We start from the raw sequence: 21,559 nt of genomic DNA on the forward strand, positions 1-21,559 counted from the left end.
TAGAAAACACACGTGCAACAGTATCAACACACATCTCTTGAAATCCAGACAGCACTGAGCTTCAATTCTTCACCTTGGGGTGTGGTCTGTACACACCCACAACCACAGCGTGGTCTCTTTCGTGTGGCTCTAGGGCCATTTTCATTCCCTTTCCACATTCCACCTTCTGCCACTATATGTGTACTTTTACATTATTAACATTGTTAAAATTTATCGTCTGTCTTGCCACACAGCCTAGTCTTCTAAACTTTGTCTAAACGTTGGCTCTTAAAATGGGAAACTGATCATATTTGCTTTATTATTATGTAATTTTTACTTAATAATAGTAATAATGTTAGGATTACACTTTCTACTCTTCAAATCCAGTGTCACGATCCCTAGGCCTCTGAAAAGAGCCCATTTCCAGCACCATATCAAATGGATTCCCATTCCTTATTCTTTATCAGTCGCTTAATATCCTGGTATTATGTCTCTTTTAGTTTGCTTCATATTCCGATCTTGACCCTTTTATTTTTACCAATTTTCCCCCTAGACTTTCCAGTTGCCTTTATTCTTTCTTGCATTATTTGCTATTATGTTCTTATTTTAAAATCTATGGATTATGTTATCTAATCTATTGGGAACAGCCTTTCCCCTCTACCTTGCGGTCACCTGTGATCCTGCTCCAATATGGCGGGCTGCTCTCCAGGCTGCGGCACAACTGCCCTCTTGAGACTTCCCTTTACTGCTCTCCTTGGTTAGACCCCAGATTTTCTTCTTCTTCCCATCTTACGTCCTACTTTTGCTATAGTATAGCCTCAAGTAACTTCCTAAGAAAGGAGGTAAACTTCTGTACCCTTGTTTGTCTGAAAACCCTTATGTTGTCCTCCCTTGGATGGACAGTTTGTGTATAGGATTCTAGATGGAAAATAATTTTCCCTCAGAATGTTGAAGGCACTGCTCTGTTATCTTCCAGCATCTGGTGTTGCTGAGAGGTCTGACGCCATTCTGACTGCTGCTCATTTGTAGGTGACCTGCTCCTTCTCTTTGGAAACTTTTACAATCTATTCTTTCTACTTAGTATTTTGAAATTTTGCCAGGCTATGTCTAGTTGTGGGTCTTTTTCACAGGACTATTCTTTCTTCAGCCCTGGAAAATTTTCTTCTCTACTTTCTTTGACAATTCTCAGCCTTTTAATTACTGTTTTTTCCTCCTAGGATTCCTCTTAGATTTTGGATTATTCTCCTTATCTTTTATTATTTTCCCTCTCATATTTTCTCTTTTTGTCTTTCCACTGTAGGCTTTGTGAGATTTCAACTTTTTAGTCCTTCTACTATCTTATTTCACTAATTGCCTTTTTAATTTCTAAGAGCTCATTCTTGTTCTCAAAATCCCATTTTTAGAATGTATTATCTTCCCAAGCCTGTATGAGAATTCTAAAAAAAATTTTAAAGTGATCCATTTCCTAAATTCTGTTTCCCCAGGAGTAAGATTTTTCTGCTTGTTTATTTTTGTATATTTCTTTCGTATGGATGGTTCTCCTCAGTCACATATGCCTCCTCAGTCACCATGGTAAATCCAAATGTTTGACTACAAAAGAACTATAGATGGTGTGGATTTACTGTGCAGTCGTATACACACCCTCCCTGAATGGGCTCCCCCGAACCTTTCTGAGGTTTTCCGGGTGAACTGGCTCCTATCTCCTGGATTGCCCCCTTCCTAGAGCATTCTGTGTGGCTTTCTTCAGCTGTTTCCTGTAGGAACTTCTCCCATAGCTTTACATATTCCAGAAATTTGCTTACATCTCTTACTTGTTGGTGGCCCTCTCCTCATTAGTATTATGGGTTTATATCATTTTCGAATTCTAAAACTTTATTTCAGCAAGGTTTCTGAGAAGATGAGAGGCAAATGTGTTCATTGTCTTGAACTATAAGCAGATTCAGAAAATCTTATTTTTTTGAACATTAATTTTCTTTTCAATTTTAATTGCTCTGTCTTTCAGCACTTGGTGGCCAAAGCCAGGAGACCCACCTGAGGTTTAGGATCTCCCCAGGAGTTGTTCTTCACAGATTGTCAGTATTTTGTGGCTTTCTTACAAACGGTACACGTGAACTAGGGCCTGGTTTTCCCAAGTTTCTTCCTATGCAAATGTGTGGTCCCCAGAAGATAGAATGGGGGAGGCCCACTTCCTTGCACATACCATCCTCTTCCTCACCATAGGACCCAAGGTGCTCTACAACACCGGGCAGGTGCCCCTTCACCGTTCCACTCCCATCCTCAGCCTGGCTGAGCCCCTAGGAACCCTTCAGATCTCTGTGCCAGCGTCATTTCCTAAGAAGAGCCCTCTCTGTTCCCCTCACTCAGTCAAGTTCCTTTATTGTATGGGCTCATGGAACAATTTTTCTCTCCTTTACAGCTCTTATCTCAGTCTGTGGTCCTGGTGAAGTGGGATCCTGTCTATTTTCTGTTCATCTTGACGTCCTGAGCATTCAAGCACAGTACCTGGCATGTGGCAAGGGCTCGATAAATATCTGTTCAATGAGTAAATGATCATGAAGGTGACCACAGAAGAAACATTCCTTCACTTTATTATATTGACAGCTTCAGAAATAACCGATACCTGCCCAGAGTGCAACCCGACATACACCCCGCCACCAGGGCACCAACACCCAGGCCCTCAGCAGCCGGACTCAGGCCTGGATCACAGACTTCCCAGGGCTCTTACCTGAAGCCTCAGCCCCACCCATGGTGTGCCCAGTGGTCAGGGAGGCAGATTCTGGTGCAGCCCACAGGGCTTGAAGTTCATGTAGCCTTCTGACCACCCAAGCCTTCTGCAGGGACTTTGTTCAGAGTAGGCAAAGTTGTGACTTATGTCTGCACAAGGCCCATGAATCCTGGAAGGAGGGAAAACAACAGACTCACTCAGAGGCCAGGAGGAATTTTCCTAGTGGAGGTCACAGACCCCCAGGGGGTGGGCCCAGAGGCTGCCCAGACGACCAATGGCGACATCCCTGGCTGGGAACAACAGAGCCCCACACCTCAGCTACCTTTTGGGCTCTGGCTTCCCAGTGGTGAGGCCTTTATTAAATTTGGGATTACCATGTGTAAAGCACAGTCTGAATTTTGTTTGCTCTGCCATGTAACTTGCCTTTCTAAACACTCAGTCAGAGCTGCAGTTAATCTACTGACCATGGGCTTAACCGGCAGGTGGCCAGGAGGCCCCCACCAAATTCCTCCTGACCCTTTGTTACCTGGCCTAGAAGGGAGAGTCTCCTTGTTTGGGAAGTGTTTCTCCTCCCCCGGAACATTTTCAGTATTAAGAGTCTTTTGTCACCATAAATCTGAAGCAGGGGATTATGACGGGCAGGCCGTCTCCCAGATTGTTCCTCCAGAGGATAATGGGAAAAGTTTTCGGGCTGGCCTAATGAAACCTTTATTTGGGGGACAATGCCATTTCCATTACATTAAAGCTCAAGCCTTAACAATGCCCCAGAACAAACCCAATTTGAATATTTAATTTGGGATGGAAGGAGCTGAGTAAACACCTCTCCCCCGTCCCCCGCCCCCCGCCCCTTTCTGGAGACCTCTTGCAGCAAACCAAGGAAGAGTCTTGGGTTGTTGATGTCAGGTCAGCACCTGTTGCTGCCAACATCAAAGGTGGAAAAATCCAAATCTTTAATATTCAATTGACATTAAAGAATGTTTAGTCCTAAGATCAAAAAAAAAAAAAAATCTAGGAAGTGAATTCTGATCAGAGAAGCGACCAGCTAAAATCTGTTTGTTCTGAGCCTTGCAAGCCACGCAGTCTCTAGGCTGAGAGCTCTCCCCACCACCAGCCACCACCCCACTGCTCGTGATCCAGGGCTGAGCTGAGGGCCTCTGAGAATTCTGTGTTGCCTCAAACTGTGCCCAACTTCCTCCTTCTTTGCTTTTCAAAGAGAATCTCTAAGAGAAAGAAATGTCTAAATATGCTTGATTTAAAAAAAAAAATGCTGTAGTGACGTCAAATGCACTGCGAGGGAACAGAATTTTCTGTGTCTTCCTCCTCTACTTGGCAACCAGGCAGCCAGGCAACAGGCACCGAGAGATGGAGTTCTGTGTGGGCTCCTCTGCTCGGAGAGGCAGAATTACCCGAGAATAATTTCTCTGCGGATCATGTGCACAGTTCTCTTGTCCCTATCACAGCACATCGGCTAATTCTTGGTCTCCTTTCATCCCTTGCTTCCCGGTGAAGACTCATCTTTTGTTCAGTCCTCCCAAAGATGGTCATCAATCCTAACGTGGCTGCGTGCTGGCTCTATTTCCTCAACTCTTCTGTTTGCCTTAATTTCGTCGTCTTTACAGACAGTAGAGATGATCAGAAGCTGCTTAATCACACTGTACAGGGGTGAATCACACTGACACACCTAATTTCTCTGTCAAAAACTTCGTGTCTACCTTGCCAATGAAGAACAGAAGGAACTGTGGAAAAGGACTATCTTTCAGCATTGCTGTCCCGGTGATTCTTGGGCCTGATCTCAGCCCTAGTGAGCAGGCTGCGGTGACCCCACGCGGGAGCGGCTGCTGGGGCCACAGTGCTAGACATCACTGGACAAATTCTAACCGAGATCCCAACACCCATTCCCGGGGTTGGCAATTAAGTCTCAAGGCAAAGGTAGCATTTAAGGTGATTTTAGAGACCAGCCACCAGGACCACCCAACCATTGGCTACCACTTGGGGTCCTGGGAGGCAGAAGCCTAAAGTGTAGGGAAAGCTCCTTCTCGGGCAGGCTGTGTGTATGCGTGTGTGTGTGTGCACAGGCGTGTGCTTGGCACGCCACTTTGGATGGTGGACGACCCCTAGTCTCTCTGTGGTTGGGACCCAGAGGTGCCTGCATCTGGGGAGTAGCATCTGGCCAACCCACGCTGTCGCAGCCACAGGTCTAAAGGCCCTTTGCTCAGACACACTTTTCGACTGTTCATTTGCTTTGACAGCACCACCAGTCTAATAACCAAGCGCGGGCAATGCCATCCTTTTCTCTGCATCCAAATTCACCTAGAAGCCTTCTTTCTAGCCAGCCTTTCCTCTGGGCAAGGGGATCACAGGCAGAGTGGCCTGGGTTCATCTGGCACCTCCTTTCCTCAGCAGAAATGGTGCAAGGCCAGGGATGGTCAGGCAGCCAGCTGGCCTCTCCTTGGGGAGGTCACTTCACCTCTCTGAGCCTTGTTTTCCTTATCTGTGACCAGGAGAATAACAACAACATCGTCACAGGGCTTTTGCAAAGATAAAATGAGGCAATTTGCAAAAGCACAACGCAGTGCGGGCACACAGGAAGCACTGCTGAGCGTGAGCTGCTGCTACTGCTTCCCTTGGGTCCTTCCAATCCTCAGGCAGGGTTTTCTGTCCTCTAAATAGTCCCATGATTGCAGGAAATGTGATCTCTGAAGACAACGTTTAGAGTTGCTGTTGGGAGGCTTGTGACATTTCTGCCAGTTCCTGAATGCAGCTAAGAAGAGGATAGCGATGGAGCCAAAGAGATGCCCTGAGTGGCACTTGTCCGGCCTCCTGCCTCTAGCCTTCCCGTCCATCAGCCCCAATGTACCGGGCGCTCACCGTGTGCCAGGTGCTGGAAGGCCTCAGCGAGTGAGGCACAGCCCCTGCCCTCAGGAGGCAGCACATTGGCTCTTGGGCTCTCCGGGTCCATCAGGGAGACCTAGGGAAGATCCTGCACCCGGCACTCACACCAAAGACAGGCCCAACACTCTGCTTCCATGTCCGCATCCGCTAGTGCAGGAGCATTGGCACTCCAGGCCCTTGGAAGAGTTGCATGGACCCCCGAAGGTCCCCCACTGCCCCAGATGAAGTCCGGCCCTCTCTCCTTTCTCACTCTCCAGCCTGCAGCTGTGTCCTCTTGTCACCTGTGTTCTCTTGTCACCTGCCACCTCCTGCTAGAACTATAACAGCCTCCTCCTTCCTCTCAGGCACCCCCATTCTCCTCATAGCAGCCAGAGTGAGCTTCTAAATGTAAAAATCGGACCATGCCACTCCTCTTCTTAAGCTCCTCCAGTGCCTTCCCATTGAAGTAAAACCCAGCTTCCCCTTCCAGGCCTGCAAGGGCCTGCATGCTCTGTGGTTCATACCACACTAGGCTTACTCACTGTGCTCCACCTGCTGGGCTCTGCAGGTTTGCTCCTGCCTCAGGGCCTTTGCACTTGCTGTTGCCTCATCCCTTCGATCTTGAAAGACTGGCTCTTTCTTGTCATTTCGGTTTCAACTAAAATGCTGCCTCCTTAGAGCTTCCTTGACCTTGGATCTAAAAGAGGCCCAGCCACTTTCTAAAACATCAGCATGCCTTATTGTCTTCACTGCTCCCCTCCCAGTGTGAACCAGTCTTACTTGTTTACATGTCTATTGCCTTTCTCCCTTTACTAGAATGTTGGCTCCTTGAGATCAGCGACTTTGTCAGTCTGAGTGTCTGGCACCTGTTAGGCATTCAGCGAGCATCTCCCGGTGAATGGATTAATCTTTACCTCATTTGACCCCTCCTTCCTGCCAAGTCGAATGTTTCCTGCAATCCTCCTCTGTGCCTTAGCTCGAGAGCTTCCTGCCCCTGGTAGGCCCCCTCTTTCCACTTCTACAACTTCCGAGGCCTAATGCAAACTCTGCCTCCTCCCCCACAATGTAAATTGCTCCTTCTGATCTCCAACAACCCTTTGCTAGTGCTTTTCCACGGATCTGTCTTATCCGAGGACATGCTCTGTCTCCCCTACTAGATTATGAGCACTGTGTGGGCAGGGCCCCCACCCGCCTCATGCTCTTATTCCTGTGCACAGGGAGGAAATGCAGTCAGCTGTCACCGTGTTGAATGAGGACAGCCCCCTTGACCCCAGGTAAAACTGTGAAGCTGATGAGTGGCTTTTTGACACTTGAGCTCTCCCAGTTCTGCCCCTTTCTCTAGTTCTTTGGGCCCCTTTACTTTGTGCAGGTTCCCAGAGTCCTCTGCTCCTCCTCACCCATGAAGGCCTATTCCCAGATCTTTCTCACCAAGGACCATGAGAGTATCACCTCTCCCAACGGGAGCCTCATTTAATAGCAACCCCTGCCTTGAGCTAAGGTGAAGATGTTCTCTTGGTGGAATTTTAGTATCAATGACATATTTTTTCCCACCCATTTTTTCCTGTGTTCCTGAATCTTACCACATAGGTGACTATGGTTTGTCCCCCACAAAGTTTCATGTTGAAATTTGAACCCCAAAGTTGGAGGCAGGGCCTAGTGGGAGGTGTTTGGATCTTGGGAGCAGATCCCTCATGAATGGCTTGGTACCATTCTCCTGGGAGTGAGCTAGTTCCTTGAGAAATGATTGTCGAAGAGAGCCTGGCACTTTCCTGTCTCTCTCTCTTGGTTCCTCTCTCACCACATGCCAGCTCCCCTTTGCCTTCCCCCGCAGCGGACACAGCCTGCTTCTTGTGCAGCCTGCAGAACTGCGAGCCAAACGAACCTCTTTTCTTTATAAATTTCCCAGCCTCAAATATTCCTTGATGGCAACACAAACAGACTAAGACAGACCTTATCTGTTTTTCATAGAATTTGCTACAATTTATAATGATTTCATAAATGCACTAGTACATTTGTTTGCTGCTTCAAATGCAAGCTACACATGGGGGCCATTATGTCTTTCTCACTTGGCCCCAACATATAACAAGGTCTTTCGTGTTCTACTATTAGATCCCCCAGTGCCCAGCATACAACAGATACAGGCATACCTCAGAGGTATTGTGGGTTCAGTTCCAGACCACTCCAGTAAAGCCAATATTGCAATAAAGCAAGTCACATGGATTTTTGGGTTTCCCAGTGCATATAAAAGTTATGTTTATACTGTACTGTAGTCTATTAAGTGTGCAATAGCATTATGTCTTAAAATGTACATAAAATAATTTAAAAATACTCTTGCTAAAAAATGCTAACAATCATCTGAGTCTTTAGGGAGTCAATTTTTTTTGCTGGTGGAGGGTCTTGCCTTGATGTTGATGGCCGCTGACTGATCAGGGTGGTGGCTGCTGAAGGCTGGGGTGGCTGTGCAATTTCTTAAAATAAGATAACAATGATGTTAGTCATGTTGATGGACTCTTCCTTTCACAAAAGATTTCTCTGTAGCATGCGATGCTGTTTGGTTGCATTTTACCCACAGTAGAACTTCTTTCAAAATTGGAGTCAACTGTCTCAAACTCTGTTGCTGCTTTTTTCTTTTTCTTTTTTTTTTTGAGATAGAGTGTTGCTTTGTCACCCAGGCTAGAGTGCCATGGCTGTCAGCCTAGCTCACAGCAACCTCAAACACCTGGGCTCAAGCAATCCTCCGGCCTCAGCCTCCCAAGTAGCTGGGACTACAGGTGCGTGCCACTATGCCTGGCTAATTTTTTCTATTTTTAGTAGAGATTGGGTCTCACTCTTGCTGAGGCTGGTCTCGAGCTCCTGACCTCAAGCAGTCCTCCCACCTTGGCCTCCCAAAGTACTAGGATTACAGGAGTGAGCCACCATGCCTGGCCCCCTGCTGCTGCTTTATCAACTAAATTTATGTCATATTCTAAATCCTTTGTTGTCATTTCCACAGTGTTCATAGCATCTTCACCAGGCATAGATTCCATCTCAAGTAATCACTTCCTTTGCTCATCCATAAGGAGCAATTCATCCATTCAAGTTTTATTATGAGATTACAGCAAGTCAGTCACATCTTCAGCCTCCACTTATAACTCTAGTTCTCTTGTTATTTCCACAACATCTGTAGTTACTTCCTCCACTGAAGTTTTGTACCCCTCAAAGTCATTCATGAGGGTTGGAATCAACTTTGTCCAAATTCCTGTTAATACTGATATTTGGAACCCCCTCCCATGAATCACAAACGGTCTTAATGGTATCTAGAATGGTGAATCCTTTCCAGAAGGTTTTTAATTGACTGCCCAGATCTATCAGAAGAACCACTATCTATAGCAGCTATAACCTTACAAGATGTATTTCTTAATAATAAGACTTTGAGGGCTGGGCGCGGTGGCTCACGCCTGTAATCCTAGCTCTCTGGGAGGCCAAGGCGGGTGGATTGTTTGAGCTCAGGAGTTCGAAACCAGCCTGAGCAAGAGCGAGACCCCGTCTCTACTAAAAATAGAAAGAAATTAATTGGACAACTAAAAATATATAGAAAAAATTAGCTGGGCATGGTGGCGCATGCCTGTAGTCCCAGCTACTCGGGAGGCTGAGGCAGGAGGATCGCTTCAGCCCAGGAGTTTGAGGTTGCTGTGAGCTAGGATGACGCCACGGCACTCTAGCCAGGGCAACGCAGTGAGACTCTGTCTCAAAAAAAAAAAAAAAAAAAGGCCAGGCAGGGTGGCTCATGCTTATAATCCTAGCATTTTGGAAGGCTGAGACAGGAGGATCACTTGAGGCCAGGAGTTCAAGACCAGCCTGAGCAACATAGTGAGACCCCATCTCTACAAAAAATAGAAAAATTAGCCGGGAATAGTGGTGCCTGCCTGTAGTCCCAGCTACTTAGGAGGCTGAGGCAAGAGGATCGCTTGAGCCCAGGAGTTCGATGTTGTAGTGAGCTATGATTGTGCCACTGTACTCTAGCCTGGTCAACAGAGCAAGATCCTGTCTCAAATAATAATAAGAAGAAGAAGAAGAAGAAGAAGAAAAGGAAGAAGAAGAAGACAACGACTTCAAAGTCAAAATTACTCCTGATCCACAGGCTCCAGAATGGATGTTGTGTTAGCAGGCATGAAAACATTAAACTCCTTGTACATCTCCATCAGAGCTGTTGGGTGACCAGGTACCCTGTCAATGAGCAAAAATATTTCAAAACAAACTTTTTTCCTGAGCAGTAGGTCTCAACAGTGGTCATAAAATACTCAGTAAACCACGCTGTAAACAGATGTGTTGTCATCCAGGCTCTGTCGTTCCATTGATAGAGCACAAGTAGAGGAGATTCAGCATCATTCTTAAGGGCCCTATGATTTTCAGAAAGATAAATGAGCACTGGCTTCAACTTAAATTCACCAGCTGCATTAACCCCTAACAAGAGAGTCAGCCTTGTGCTCTGAAACTTTAAAGCCTGGCATTGACTTCTCCTTTCTAGCTATGAAAGTCCTAGGTGGCATCTTCTCACAATAGAAGGCCGTTGCATCTACACTGGAAATCTGTTGTTTAGTGCAACCACCTTCATCAGTGATCTTAGCTAGATCTTCTGGATACCTTGCTGTGGCTTCTCCATCAGCACTTGCTGCTTCACCTTGCACTTTTACGTTATGAAGAGAGCTTCCTTCCTTAAACCTCACAAAGCAACTTTTGCTACCTTCAAACTTTTCTTCTGCAGCTTCGTTACCTCTCTCAGCCTTCATAGAATTGAGGAAAGGTAGGGCCTCGTTCTGGATTAGGCTTTGGCTTAAGGAACGTTGTGGCTGCTTTGTTCTTCTATCTTGATCGCTAACTTTCTTCATATCAGCAATAAAGTTGTTTCACTTTCTTATCATTTGTGTGTTTGCTGGAGTAGCACTTTTAATTTCCTTCAAGAACTTTTCCTTTGCATTCGCAACTTGGCTAACTACATGGTGCAGAAGGCCCTGCTTGCAGCCTGTATTGGCTTTCCATATGCCTTCCTCACTAAGTGTTGTCATTTCTCGCTTTTGATTTCAAGTGAGAAACATGCCACACTTTCTTTCACTTGAACACTTAAAGGCCACTGTGGGGTTATTAATTGGCCTAATTTCAATATTGTCGTGTCTCAGGGAATAAGGAGACCTGAGGAGAGGGAGAGAGATGAGGGAACAGCTGATTGGTGGAGCAGTGAGAACACGTACACGTCCACCATCTTATACGGGCATGGTCATGGTGCCCTGAAACAATTACAATAGTAACACCAAAGATCACTAATCAAGACCAGCATAACAGATAGAATGGAAAAGTTTGAAATATGGCAAAAATTCCCAAAATGTGACACAGAGACATGAAGTGAGCACATGCCACTGGAAAAAGGACGCCAATAGACTTGGTCGACCCAGGGTTGCCACAAATCTTCAGTATTTAAAAAACCACAATATCTGCAAAGGTACAGTAAAGAAAAGAGCAATGAAACGAGGTGTGCCTGTATGTATCAGACAAATGAATTGCAATGGAGGCGCGCGGGTCCCTACTCATCTTCCCCCACAGTAGCACCTGCGGCAGCTCCCAGTGTGCAGCTTGGAGCAGAGCAACATGAAACACCGGGGCCCGCCCCAAAAGCTCATGGGACAAAGTCCCCTGAGAAGTATTAAGTGTTCTCCAGGGCCAAGCTAATGTCTGCCAGTACTTTCTTGACGGTACCAGAGAATTCTAATTCCCCGAGGTGAACAGTATCTCTAGCCTTAATAATGGAATGTTTTTGTCTTAAATGCTTCAGACATTAGCATGAATTGAGCAATCAAATGATCTACTTCAGCTCCGTTACGTTATAGAGGAGGAAACTGACGCCCAGAGAGATGAAGTAGCTTGCCTGTAGCTGGCCTAGAGTCCCCAGTTTGTTACTGGAGTCTAAGTATTTGGATTCTGAATTCATTGTTCTTTCTCCTGTTGCCCATTTTCTCTGTCTTCCCCCAGGAGCCCTGAGAGTGACTTGCCTCTGTAATAGGTTGGTTTTCTGAAGGGTGAGTGAGGACTGTGGGACCTGCATCCTACTTTTGTGTTTTTGCAATGTTAGTCGCTATGGAACACAACACATTTTAGGCAAAAAATTGTATCAAAAGATTTGGTACACCGAGGGATGCAGAAAAGTACCTCCAGAGAATAGATCAAGGACTGTATTGGTTATTTATTGCTGTCTAACAAACTATCCCAAAACTTCGTTGCTTAAAACAACCACCGTTTTTGGCTCATAAGTTTGTGAGCAGGGAGTTTGGGCAGCGTTGCTGCTGGCTCACCCGGCTCACTGGTGCAGCCACAGTCAGCGGCTAGGTCTCCCAGGACTTGGTCTTGCATGCCGAGTCCTTCATGGCTGGATAATGGGGGTGACCAGGGCACATGTCTCCAGAGTCTAGCAAGATAGTCTGGGCTTTTTCACATGATAGCTGAGTTCCACAAGCATCGAGAGGGCAAACCCAATGTGCAAGTGATGTTCCCACCTCTGCTTATACTCATGTTTGCTAACGTCTCATTGGCCAAAGCAAGCCAAGCCAAATTCAGAATCAAGGAGTGAAGAAATAGACTCTAGTTCTTGATGGGAAGAACTGGAAAATACTGTTGCCATTTTTTTTTCCCAATCTACCATAAAGGTTGAGCCAGAAAAGTCCCTTCAGTATCATGTGTACGTTGAGAACATGGTAACCATCCTATGGTTTGTCTAGTCTCTTGGGGTGCAGGGGTCTGTGAGAGGGTCTAGCAGCACACCTGGCAGTGAGGTGAGGGAGAAACACTAACAGCTAGGGGAAATGCAAACTGGAGACCCTGAGGCCTCTGACCCCCACGCCAGGGGCCTGAGGCTCTCGTCTCACAGGGCCTGAAGTTGGCTGACCAGTGCTCATGAAGAGAGGAAAGACCTCCAAAAGCTCAGGAGCTGTAGGCTGCTTCATTCTCCTTCTAGTTGCTTCACATTTGCTCTCCCTTGACATCATGAGATGCAGTTAGAGAGAGACACAAAGAGAGAGAGATCCGCTCAGAACATAGGCTGGGTCAGGGCTGTGGCCTCTGTCCTAAAAATAAAGGCTGTGAAGGAAAATGAAGGCTAATGCACCTGGAGGTGGAACCATAGGTCAGGTGAGCAAAGCTTTTAAATGTACGGTCTTTTGAGTTGGGAACAGCATGGTGACATTTCCCCAAGCTCAAGGAGAGCTAGGCCAACAGAAGGCAGATTGCAAGTCAAGCCAGGGATGGCCCGAGCTCACTGACCGACCCTGTCCCACAGAAACATCATGTTAAACTTCCAAATTTCTCACGTCGGGAGGTTGCCAACAATCAAAAATTAGATTTTAATTTACAGAGTCCTTGTTCTAGATTGCACAGGCGACTTTCACACAAGCCAGCTTTTTCAGATCCCTCCGCCCCATTGCCACCGTGGACCTGGCCCAGGATGGTGAGGTGTCAGCGCCCACCGGGAAGGTGGAGTGGCGCTGGCCGCCCACGGCAGAGGTGAGGGAGGGACAGACGCTGTCCTGAGGCCTTTTTCTTGTAGCTGCAGACAAATTAAAAACCTCCTTACCAGCCATTCATTCTGAGGAGGCCTCTTCCTTCCTCCGCAGGGGGGCTGCTGTGTTGGAAGGAGATCGGATTCTGGGAGGCTGGGCCTCCCGGAGCTCTCAAGGAGGGGGAGCCACAAGAATGGAAAGAGAGAGGCCCTAACCCCAAAGAGATTGGCAGGCAGGGAGTGGGGGCAAAGTGCAGCCCAGGTCACTGGGAAAAAAGAAATCTCAAAGTAAGGGAGTGGGGGAAAGTTCCACTTTCAGCCTAATTATGAAAGAAGCCTGGGTAGAGGGGGGCGGGAGAGCCCGGAGAAGAGAGAAAAGGGAAGTGAGCGGCTGCAGAGAGCAGAAAGATTCTCAGGGGGCACAGGCTATTGAAGGAGCACAGGCAGGGAAAGGTGCCGCCTCTTCAAACAGGGGTCTGTTAATAACTGATTTTGAGAGACCTGGAAACACATTTGCCTGGGACTCCCAAAGAGGGAGGGCCAAACGCTCTATTAAGGGTGGGACGAATTGATTTCCCAAAGAAGCACAGCACCATTTCCTCCAAATGCCCTCTCCAGTCCTTCTTAATCTGCCCTGGAGGCAGCAGGTGACCTCTGCACAGGCCCCTGGAGGCGCCTTTGTTCGGGGGCATTCTGCGGCCCGCCCCGCCCCCTCCGCTTGCACCTGGGCAGCAGCCTCAAAATGCACTTGTCCACCCTTGGCTGGCTCCCGTGGTGGGACGGGCGGATGCCTTTGTACGTGAAATGCCACGAGTCCTCCAACTCCTGTTTTCCCTTTGGCTTGACACATTCGCTAATGGTTTTCCTGTTCCCTCCCAAGGGGAAAAAAAAGGGTTTAGCCCGCAATACTTTATCTGGTAAGACAAGTTTGTGGCTGAGACTACCAAGCAGGCAGACCCTCACTGTTACGGCGAGAGCCACTGCCGTTCAGAAATCTCGGCTCTGCCCTGGGCGCCCCAGGTGTTCCCGGCTGAGTTCTAATCCAATCCCTCCGAGGTTTGCTAATTTAATTGTGTAATGGTCCACACCTGAGACATTCCCTTAACTATGTTTAAGATATTACTTAGCTTAAAAGAGAGACAAATAAGAGTATTAAGACAGGGACTTAGACATTGAAAGCTTTTACCCTCTCCGAAACATCTGAGTCAAGCGGCAGAAAAGGGGGTGGGGGAGGGCGGCCTCCAAGTCAGAAAAAGCAACAAGAAGTAATTAAAATTCTTACTAAGTGAGTCTGAAATATGTATTTAGCCCTTGTAAATTAAATACCCTGGGTTTTTTAAAGAGCGATTCCCCAAACATCTATTATTCACATCAGTAGGACAGACGGTAAGCCACTGTAAGATTTATAGAAACTAAAAGACTTCCCATGCTAAAGGTTAATGAAAGTGTAATTTGAATCATGAAATCTTTATGTGTCTGCTCAATTTACACCGACGGCTCATTAAGGATGCGTTTGGTACCGCGGGCGGGGGTGACGTCACAGTGAGCATTTTTAAATGGGCGGGGCCAGGCTGCTCTGCATGTAGCCCTTTAAAAATATAAAAGCCCCCCTCTTCCCTTCTGTCTCTCCAGCTGTAACAACTTCACCAACTGTCTTGGTTCCACCCCGAGGATTTCACTAAGCGACCACGTTAGAGGGAATCAGGAAGCAGAAAAAAGGTCACAAATAAGCACCTCAGGAACAATGAAAGCTTTTCTCTATGCAGCAGTGGGAGAGTTGCTAGAAAAACTGGAAAGGTATTAATCAGAAGTGGCTATAAATCCTCTGGAGTTTTGCTCTTATAAAACTCCTCAGAGAAAGTCTTGAAGGAAATGCAGGTCAAAGCCCAAAAAAGCTCTTGATCAGAGATTGCTGGAGGAAAATCTTCCCAGACGCCGTTTAATAGGCAGCAATCACCCCAGGAGTGGGGAAGCCAAGTACGCTTGAAACATGGTTGCAATTCCTAATAGGTCTTGTCACACTTAAGGCACTGCAAGCTCCATCCAACGAACAGCTGAAGCTAGCTGGCGATTCATAAAGCCAACAGTTTAAAGTTTATTATGATGAAAGCACTTAATGACAGCCATCGCTAGGGGCCCATCATTTATAAAGCTGTGCTGAGTATTAGACATGTAGCATGACCACCAATTTTATGTCACAATTGCTACCATAAAATGACCTTTGGTGATTTTTGCTGCATGTGGTGGACAGCTCTTCCTTCACATTAGTGCTCTGTGGCTTTCTTTGCAGACTATTATGCTGTCTAAAGCTTATTTGGCACTGTCGTGAGCCTCAACCCTTGTTATTACCCCAAAGGCCTGTCTGGAAAAAAAAAAAAAATCTCATGCTCTATTACGCCACTCCAATAATTTACAGTTCTTACCAGCCTTGGGTTAGTGTAATATTTTAATGCAAATATGCTTTACTATTGCATTTTATTTATTTTTTTAAAAAAGTTCCCATGCTTCTGGCTAGCAAAATATCTGTTTTATGGGCATTCACTGAAACCGGCCTCTTATTCCCTGGTCAAGTCTCGTTGAATGAGCACTGTTTCCTCTGGGTCGGTTAAAACATCGCCAGGAAAAAAAAAAGGTTAATTAAACTTCCGTTGAGAGATTTTTTTTAAGATCCTATGTGTGATAAACCCACCTAAGGCAGAAACACCAATTCTTATTTCCCTACATCCAGTACCAATGCAAATTTACATCTGAGTAACATTATTTAATTAGGCTTCCATTTTTCCACCTTCTTTGTGCAGTTAGAAAGTGCTTGAATACCCGGCCACTTTACTGCTCCAATGTAAACCGCTGCTAAGAAAGTGGTCTGTCCATGCTACACCACCTTTAAATTGTGTATATAATTTTATAAATGATATAAAATCTGCTTCTAGTCTCTGAAAAAAAAAAGACCACAAGCATGGCACACTGCAATTTTGGAAGGATTTAAAATATGTGATTTCTGCTGGTACCTACTGTATTGGGTTTTATATAAAGCTTTTTTCAATAAGGTAAATTGTTACATGACAAACTCATCTTCCACCATTATCATCTGCTGTTTGTGTTTAACAACAGGAGTCCCGCTCTAACAAAACTGTTGTAATGGCTGTACAAATTACTCAGCTGAAAGCTTTTCACCAAACAAAACAGTATTAATCAGCAGTTCTTATGAAGGTGCTAATTAAAAACAATTTTCTTCCTCAGTTTGCAATACTAAAACCATCTTCACTTGCACAGTTTCCAATATACAGCTACTGTATTTGCTCACACTTCAGGCCCTCTATTAACTATTGAATCTCCCATTAGCCATTTTATTACATTTCTGTTTACAAGCTTGTTGACATTTTAAAAGTCACAGTATGATCTGTTTTATCTATTAAAAAAATGTATTAATTGAAAAGTCAGGGGACAAAAAAGGCAAAATACAGATTCCAAATGCACAGACTTCCAGGGCAGAGAACACAGTGAGCATTTAGCCACAGCCTGGGCAGTAAGCTCTCTGGATAAAATGAAATCTGAGAATTAAAAGTGGCATTTCAGGCTTAATGGTTTGTTAAACACTGACGGGCTCCTTCCTAATTTGGAAATAGTCCACTCAGGAGAACATATTTGCCCTGTCTAAAATCAGTCTGAATTTCAAATCCATTTTTTCTCTATGGGATACATTCAGCATAACTATGATGTTTCATACAGTCTGAATTCAGCAGATTTTATCTGGGGTACGGGTGTACCTGGAATCTAGAAACTGGAGCTCAGATCTCTGGTCTAAACAGCTTCATCTTCCCCGTGACTGTGTGTACGTGTATGTTTCTACATGTACTCTGACTCTCTTGCCTGTGTGGGCATCCTGCCCCACCCCCAGAGCCAATGAAAGGGTCTTGCCAGACAATGCTACCGAATTGTCTGGCATAGATTGGAAACAAGTCAAAGTCTGACTAAGCACAAAAACAAAATCCTTGGAAGCTGGGTTGAGGGAAGCGGACAGTCCATTCCTATTGAAAAACAAAAACCCCTAACCCTTAGGAGAAGGTTTTCCCCACTTTGGTAGTGGAGAGAAAGAAAAAAACAACCATTACCTCCTGCCTATGGTATTAAAACCAGGTTCTTCAACTGTCAAAAGCCGTTAACTAGTTTAGGACAGACACCTGGCTGTTGAAATAGGGCTCCGGAGGGCCACTAATCCTTCCATTCACTCAGTTAACTGCTGGATCCCCCAAATTGATTCAACAGGTATGCAGTGGTAAATTCAGCCCATACTGAAGCCAAAGGGAAAATCAGCAAGGGGCGGGCAGCTCTTCTCTGAAAACACCCGAGGAACCAGCCAGAAAAGCTTTTATGGCCCTGACAAGTTTTCTGCTGAATACTGAGCACCTAAATTACCCTTCCCTAATGGAAGTTACATTTTCATGCTCAGTCAAAAAGCCAACAAAATACACAATTTATACAAAATAGCATCAACCTCTTAGGTAGTCTTTTCCAGCACTTTTATCCCAATTCACAGCATATGTCTTGCTATAAAATAAAATACATTTCTTATAACCAACTTGTATGTGGCTATTCATATCACTGCATTAGAAGTGACCATGGGTGATATTAGAAACATTCTTTCATCCAACCAAATGTACTTAGTATGACAAAGGAAAATCATGAGTTTTATCAGAAGGTACAGGAATACAAAGATAAGGAATACCATAATAATTCTTATGATTTCCTAAGCATTCAGGCTTCCTTTTGAAACAAATGCATGCATAATTACATGGACAATTATGGAATGGGCCATTCCAATTGCAATTATGCAACCCAATGCTGATGCATGGAAAAATCCTAAAGTTCAAAAGAAATGTAAATGGATAAACTTTTTAAGCCGCAATATTTTTCCCTTCTCAATATCAGCATTCCATTAAACTTTGAGAAAATAAAAACTTTTAAATTATTCAATAATAGATGCCATTAGTTTATTATGAACTTTCAAAGAGCCTGAACTAGAGATATTTCTAGATGAGGATCCCATAAAGCAGCAGGAACCATTTTCATGGAAGACAATTTTTCCACAGACCAGGGAAGGGGGGTATAATTTCAGGATGATTCAAGGGCATTACATTCATTGTGCACTTTATTTCTATTATTATTACATTGTAATATATAATCAAATAATTATACAACTCACCATAGGTTGGGGACCCCTGCCATAAAGAACAGATCTGTGAAACCTTTAACATGTTATAGGAGATTCTTTGGTTTTAATCACACAATAAGTATATTTCTTTACTAGGTATCTCCCTTGGTTGGAATAGCTCAATTCTGACACACAGTTCTCAGACATTTTTTTAAAAACACATTACTGGTTTACTTTTAAAATATAATTTCTCCCAGAGAAATAAACGTTGGATTTCTATATCCACAACACACAAATGCAAATTGAATTCTTGTCAATTCATGGATTTTCATGAGAGAAAAAAAGAAATATTCTCATGGTCCTGCTGTTCTATGTTTAAAAAGAAAAAGAAAAAGAATAGACCATCTTAGGTGCTACTATAGGGATGCGTTTTCTTTGTCTGCCAGACTTAGTTGCAGGTTTTACAGAGGAAATAATTTTTGCTGTATTTTCACCAGTATAGATGGAACTACTTGTGTTGCGTTTTAAAACGTGCTAAATTCTAATTTTTAAACAAGAAAATATGAAGCCAGTGTGCTACCTATACAGTCACCAAAGGAGAGCTGCCACTAGCTGAACTACTCAGCTAAATGGCTGGTTTGCATTGCCCGGGCCTTTATCTAGCACTGAGAATAGACTGCTGTTTTATCCAAAGAGGAATAAATTGCTGTTATTGTGATGTTAGCCCATCACTTGGCATTGCAATTCAAGTTTTTGTGAGAAAGAAATGTATGATCTAACTGCGACTTGACCTATGCCTTCCGAGATCCATCTAGGTGCTCTAATGGAGCAGAAAAAGTGGTGAATACAAGGACATGCAAACTGATGGTGAAAAATTTGTTTGATGATAGAAGTGAGCAGAGAAGACATTTGAGAGTCACTGTTTTTATGACAGCTAAGTTTGTTTAACATGCAGAAGGAGGCACCTCCCCAGTCCCCCACCTATCACTTTAATTGTATCACACTGAATACACGCTTTGCCTCTACTAAAGATATGAGACTATATAGCTAACCTACTAATGACGTTACTGCTAAAGTGGGCACAGATGATTCCTTACAGATAAACATCTGAATTTCCACAAAAGGCATTAGAGCATCTTGGGGATGCACTAGGCGAGGATATGCTTGGGTTCCCTGCAGAAAAGTCATTCTCTCTTAATCCTAGGTAGCATCTATTAAATGTTTACTATACACTTGAATCACAGCACATAACAATATATACTTATTTTAAATAAGATAATTGTGAGATTGAGTTTTTTGTTTTTTTTTTAAACTCCCCCTGGTTGCAATCTAGTTTATCAACCATTTATTCAAAATTTCTCTGGAAAGGACCTATTTTCAAAGAGGCCTGGAGAACAGCAGCAGTTAGATTTAAGCCCTGATAAAGGCTCACTTTTCATTCATAGTCAGAGCCTAAATGTGCTCTTCTTGTACCTAAACAGATAATAAGCACTCAGCACACTCCCCCTCCTTGACACAGCACACTGAGACTAATCACATATAATTGGGGAGGAGGAGCAGAGGGCTGGCCACGCTATTGTGTCCAGAGGACAAACGGTCAGTTTATGAGGCTTTGGGCTGATGTAGTCATTTCTTATACATCTATAGGGGAAAAAATCCTGTTTAAAAGGAAAAAAGAAAGAGACAGAGATGGAGAAAAGAAATGGCAGATTTAATACAATTAATTGGAGGGAGATCAGAAAGATGTGCTTTACTTATTTCTTTAACCAGGAAAGAATCATGATGTTTGCTCTGTTTACAGATTAAAAACTGGCACCACCAAAACAGAACAAAGACCAATTTTTTTTTTCAAAGGGGGGTGGGCATCACCAAAATAAATTCTGTCTCAATTAGAGGGAAAACTATTTAGGTTGCTCACCAGTCAAATTCAGACCGCAGACAGGCGGCTTATACATATTTAAAGACAAACAAAGGTTTGGTGCAGGAGGAAGAGCAACAAGCAGACTGTAAAAAGAATCAGTGAGGGAGCCTGGCAGGGATGGTGGGGAACAGCGCCCGTGAGGCCAGGGGGAGTCCGTAACCCACACGTGAAATGTCACACAGGGAGTGGGGGCCGAGTCCTGGGGGCTCGGAAATCCCAGGGAGCCAATGGCTTGCTGCATATTATACCCATTACAGATTTCTGGTTTTGTGAAAATATTCCCTGTGCCCTTGATGTCTTCTTCTTCTTTCGAGGAGCTTAATCTTCTATCCATTTTTGGTTAAAGTAAGCAGAAGCGGGTAATGAAGGTTTTCTTCATATATGTTCGGGTTTTCTTTTTTCAACTGAAACAATAATAGAAAAAATGGGAAGGGGACTCACATTAGGAAATTTTATCAGTCAATATTGAGTACAATGATGATTTTTTACCCAAATACATAGTTCTGTAAAAATAAATCACTAAAACGTTACTCAAAGTAGTTCTCAGTGACAATGCTGTACATTAAGATGAGCATCTTTTTGAGGGGGGTAGTGTGTTTTTTCATAAATACTCAAACTGCATTTGTGAGCTCTAGGAAGATTGAAGCACTTGACTGAAGGGAGAGCTGGGGCTTGTTCATCCTCACCAGACCAGCCACGGCATGGAAGTGTCTGCTGTCTGTCCCTCTGCCCCCAACCAGTGCCACACTATTAAGGCAGGCAGGCATTTCACATAGCTGCTTGGAGACTGTGGCAACACCTGGGCACGAGGAAAGGCTTGTGGGGCCTAAGACATTTCAGAGGTCTCCAGGTGCTTCTTAGGGGTTTTAATATTAATGATAAGTAATTCAAAAATTCTTTTATCCGAGGACAAGAACATAGTCCAACAATTAGAGCAGCAACATTTGATACTACTCAGGTGAAGCTCTGAGAGCAGCAACATTTGATACTACTCAGGTGAAGCTCTGAGAACTTTACTGTGATAAGATTTTAAAATCTAATCAATGTCCTCAAATCTAAAATACACTTTTTCCTCATTTGGCTAGAACAGTTTTGAAAGTCATATTTATATTGATTCTAGCAAATAGTAATTTGCTATTTATAAAGACAAGATTAATATATTTGAAGTTGGCATTTACAAACCAGTTGTCAATTCATATTTTAAATTATAAAGACCAGAAATAAAAATATCTCTTAATTATACTTGGAACCAATTCCTTTGTTTTAAATCAGTCGAACATTCCCTCAGCCACATTCCCATCCTAAAGCTAAATGAATGGTTCCACCATCACTGTTTTCTGGATTGGTCTATCTGGGGCATGTTAACATGAATCTTTTCAAAATGCATGT

The 21,559-nt window shown here is 44.3% G+C and overlaps 1 protein-coding gene across 1 annotated transcript in view; it reads right to left on the reverse strand.

The window, feature by feature from the left end:
* Positions 1-20,496: 20,496 nt before the first annotated feature.
* Positions 20,497-21,559, reverse strand: part of CAMKMT (calmodulin-lysine N-methyltransferase) — a 387,185-nt gene continuing 386,122 nt past the window's right edge. The window contains exon 11 of the mRNA XM_012653828.1: positions 20,497-20,574. Coding sequence (XP_012509282.1) covers positions 20,497-20,574 — 78 coding nt within the window. The remainder of the gene's footprint in view (positions 20,575-21,559) is intronic.

This window comes from Propithecus coquereli, unplaced genomic scaffold, assembly GCF_000956105.1.
Source record: "Propithecus coquereli isolate 6110/MARCELLA unplaced genomic scaffold, Pcoq_1.0 Scaffold43, whole genome shotgun sequence".
NCBI classification, from domain to species: domain Eukaryota; kingdom Metazoa; phylum Chordata; class Mammalia; order Primates; family Indriidae; genus Propithecus; species Propithecus coquereli.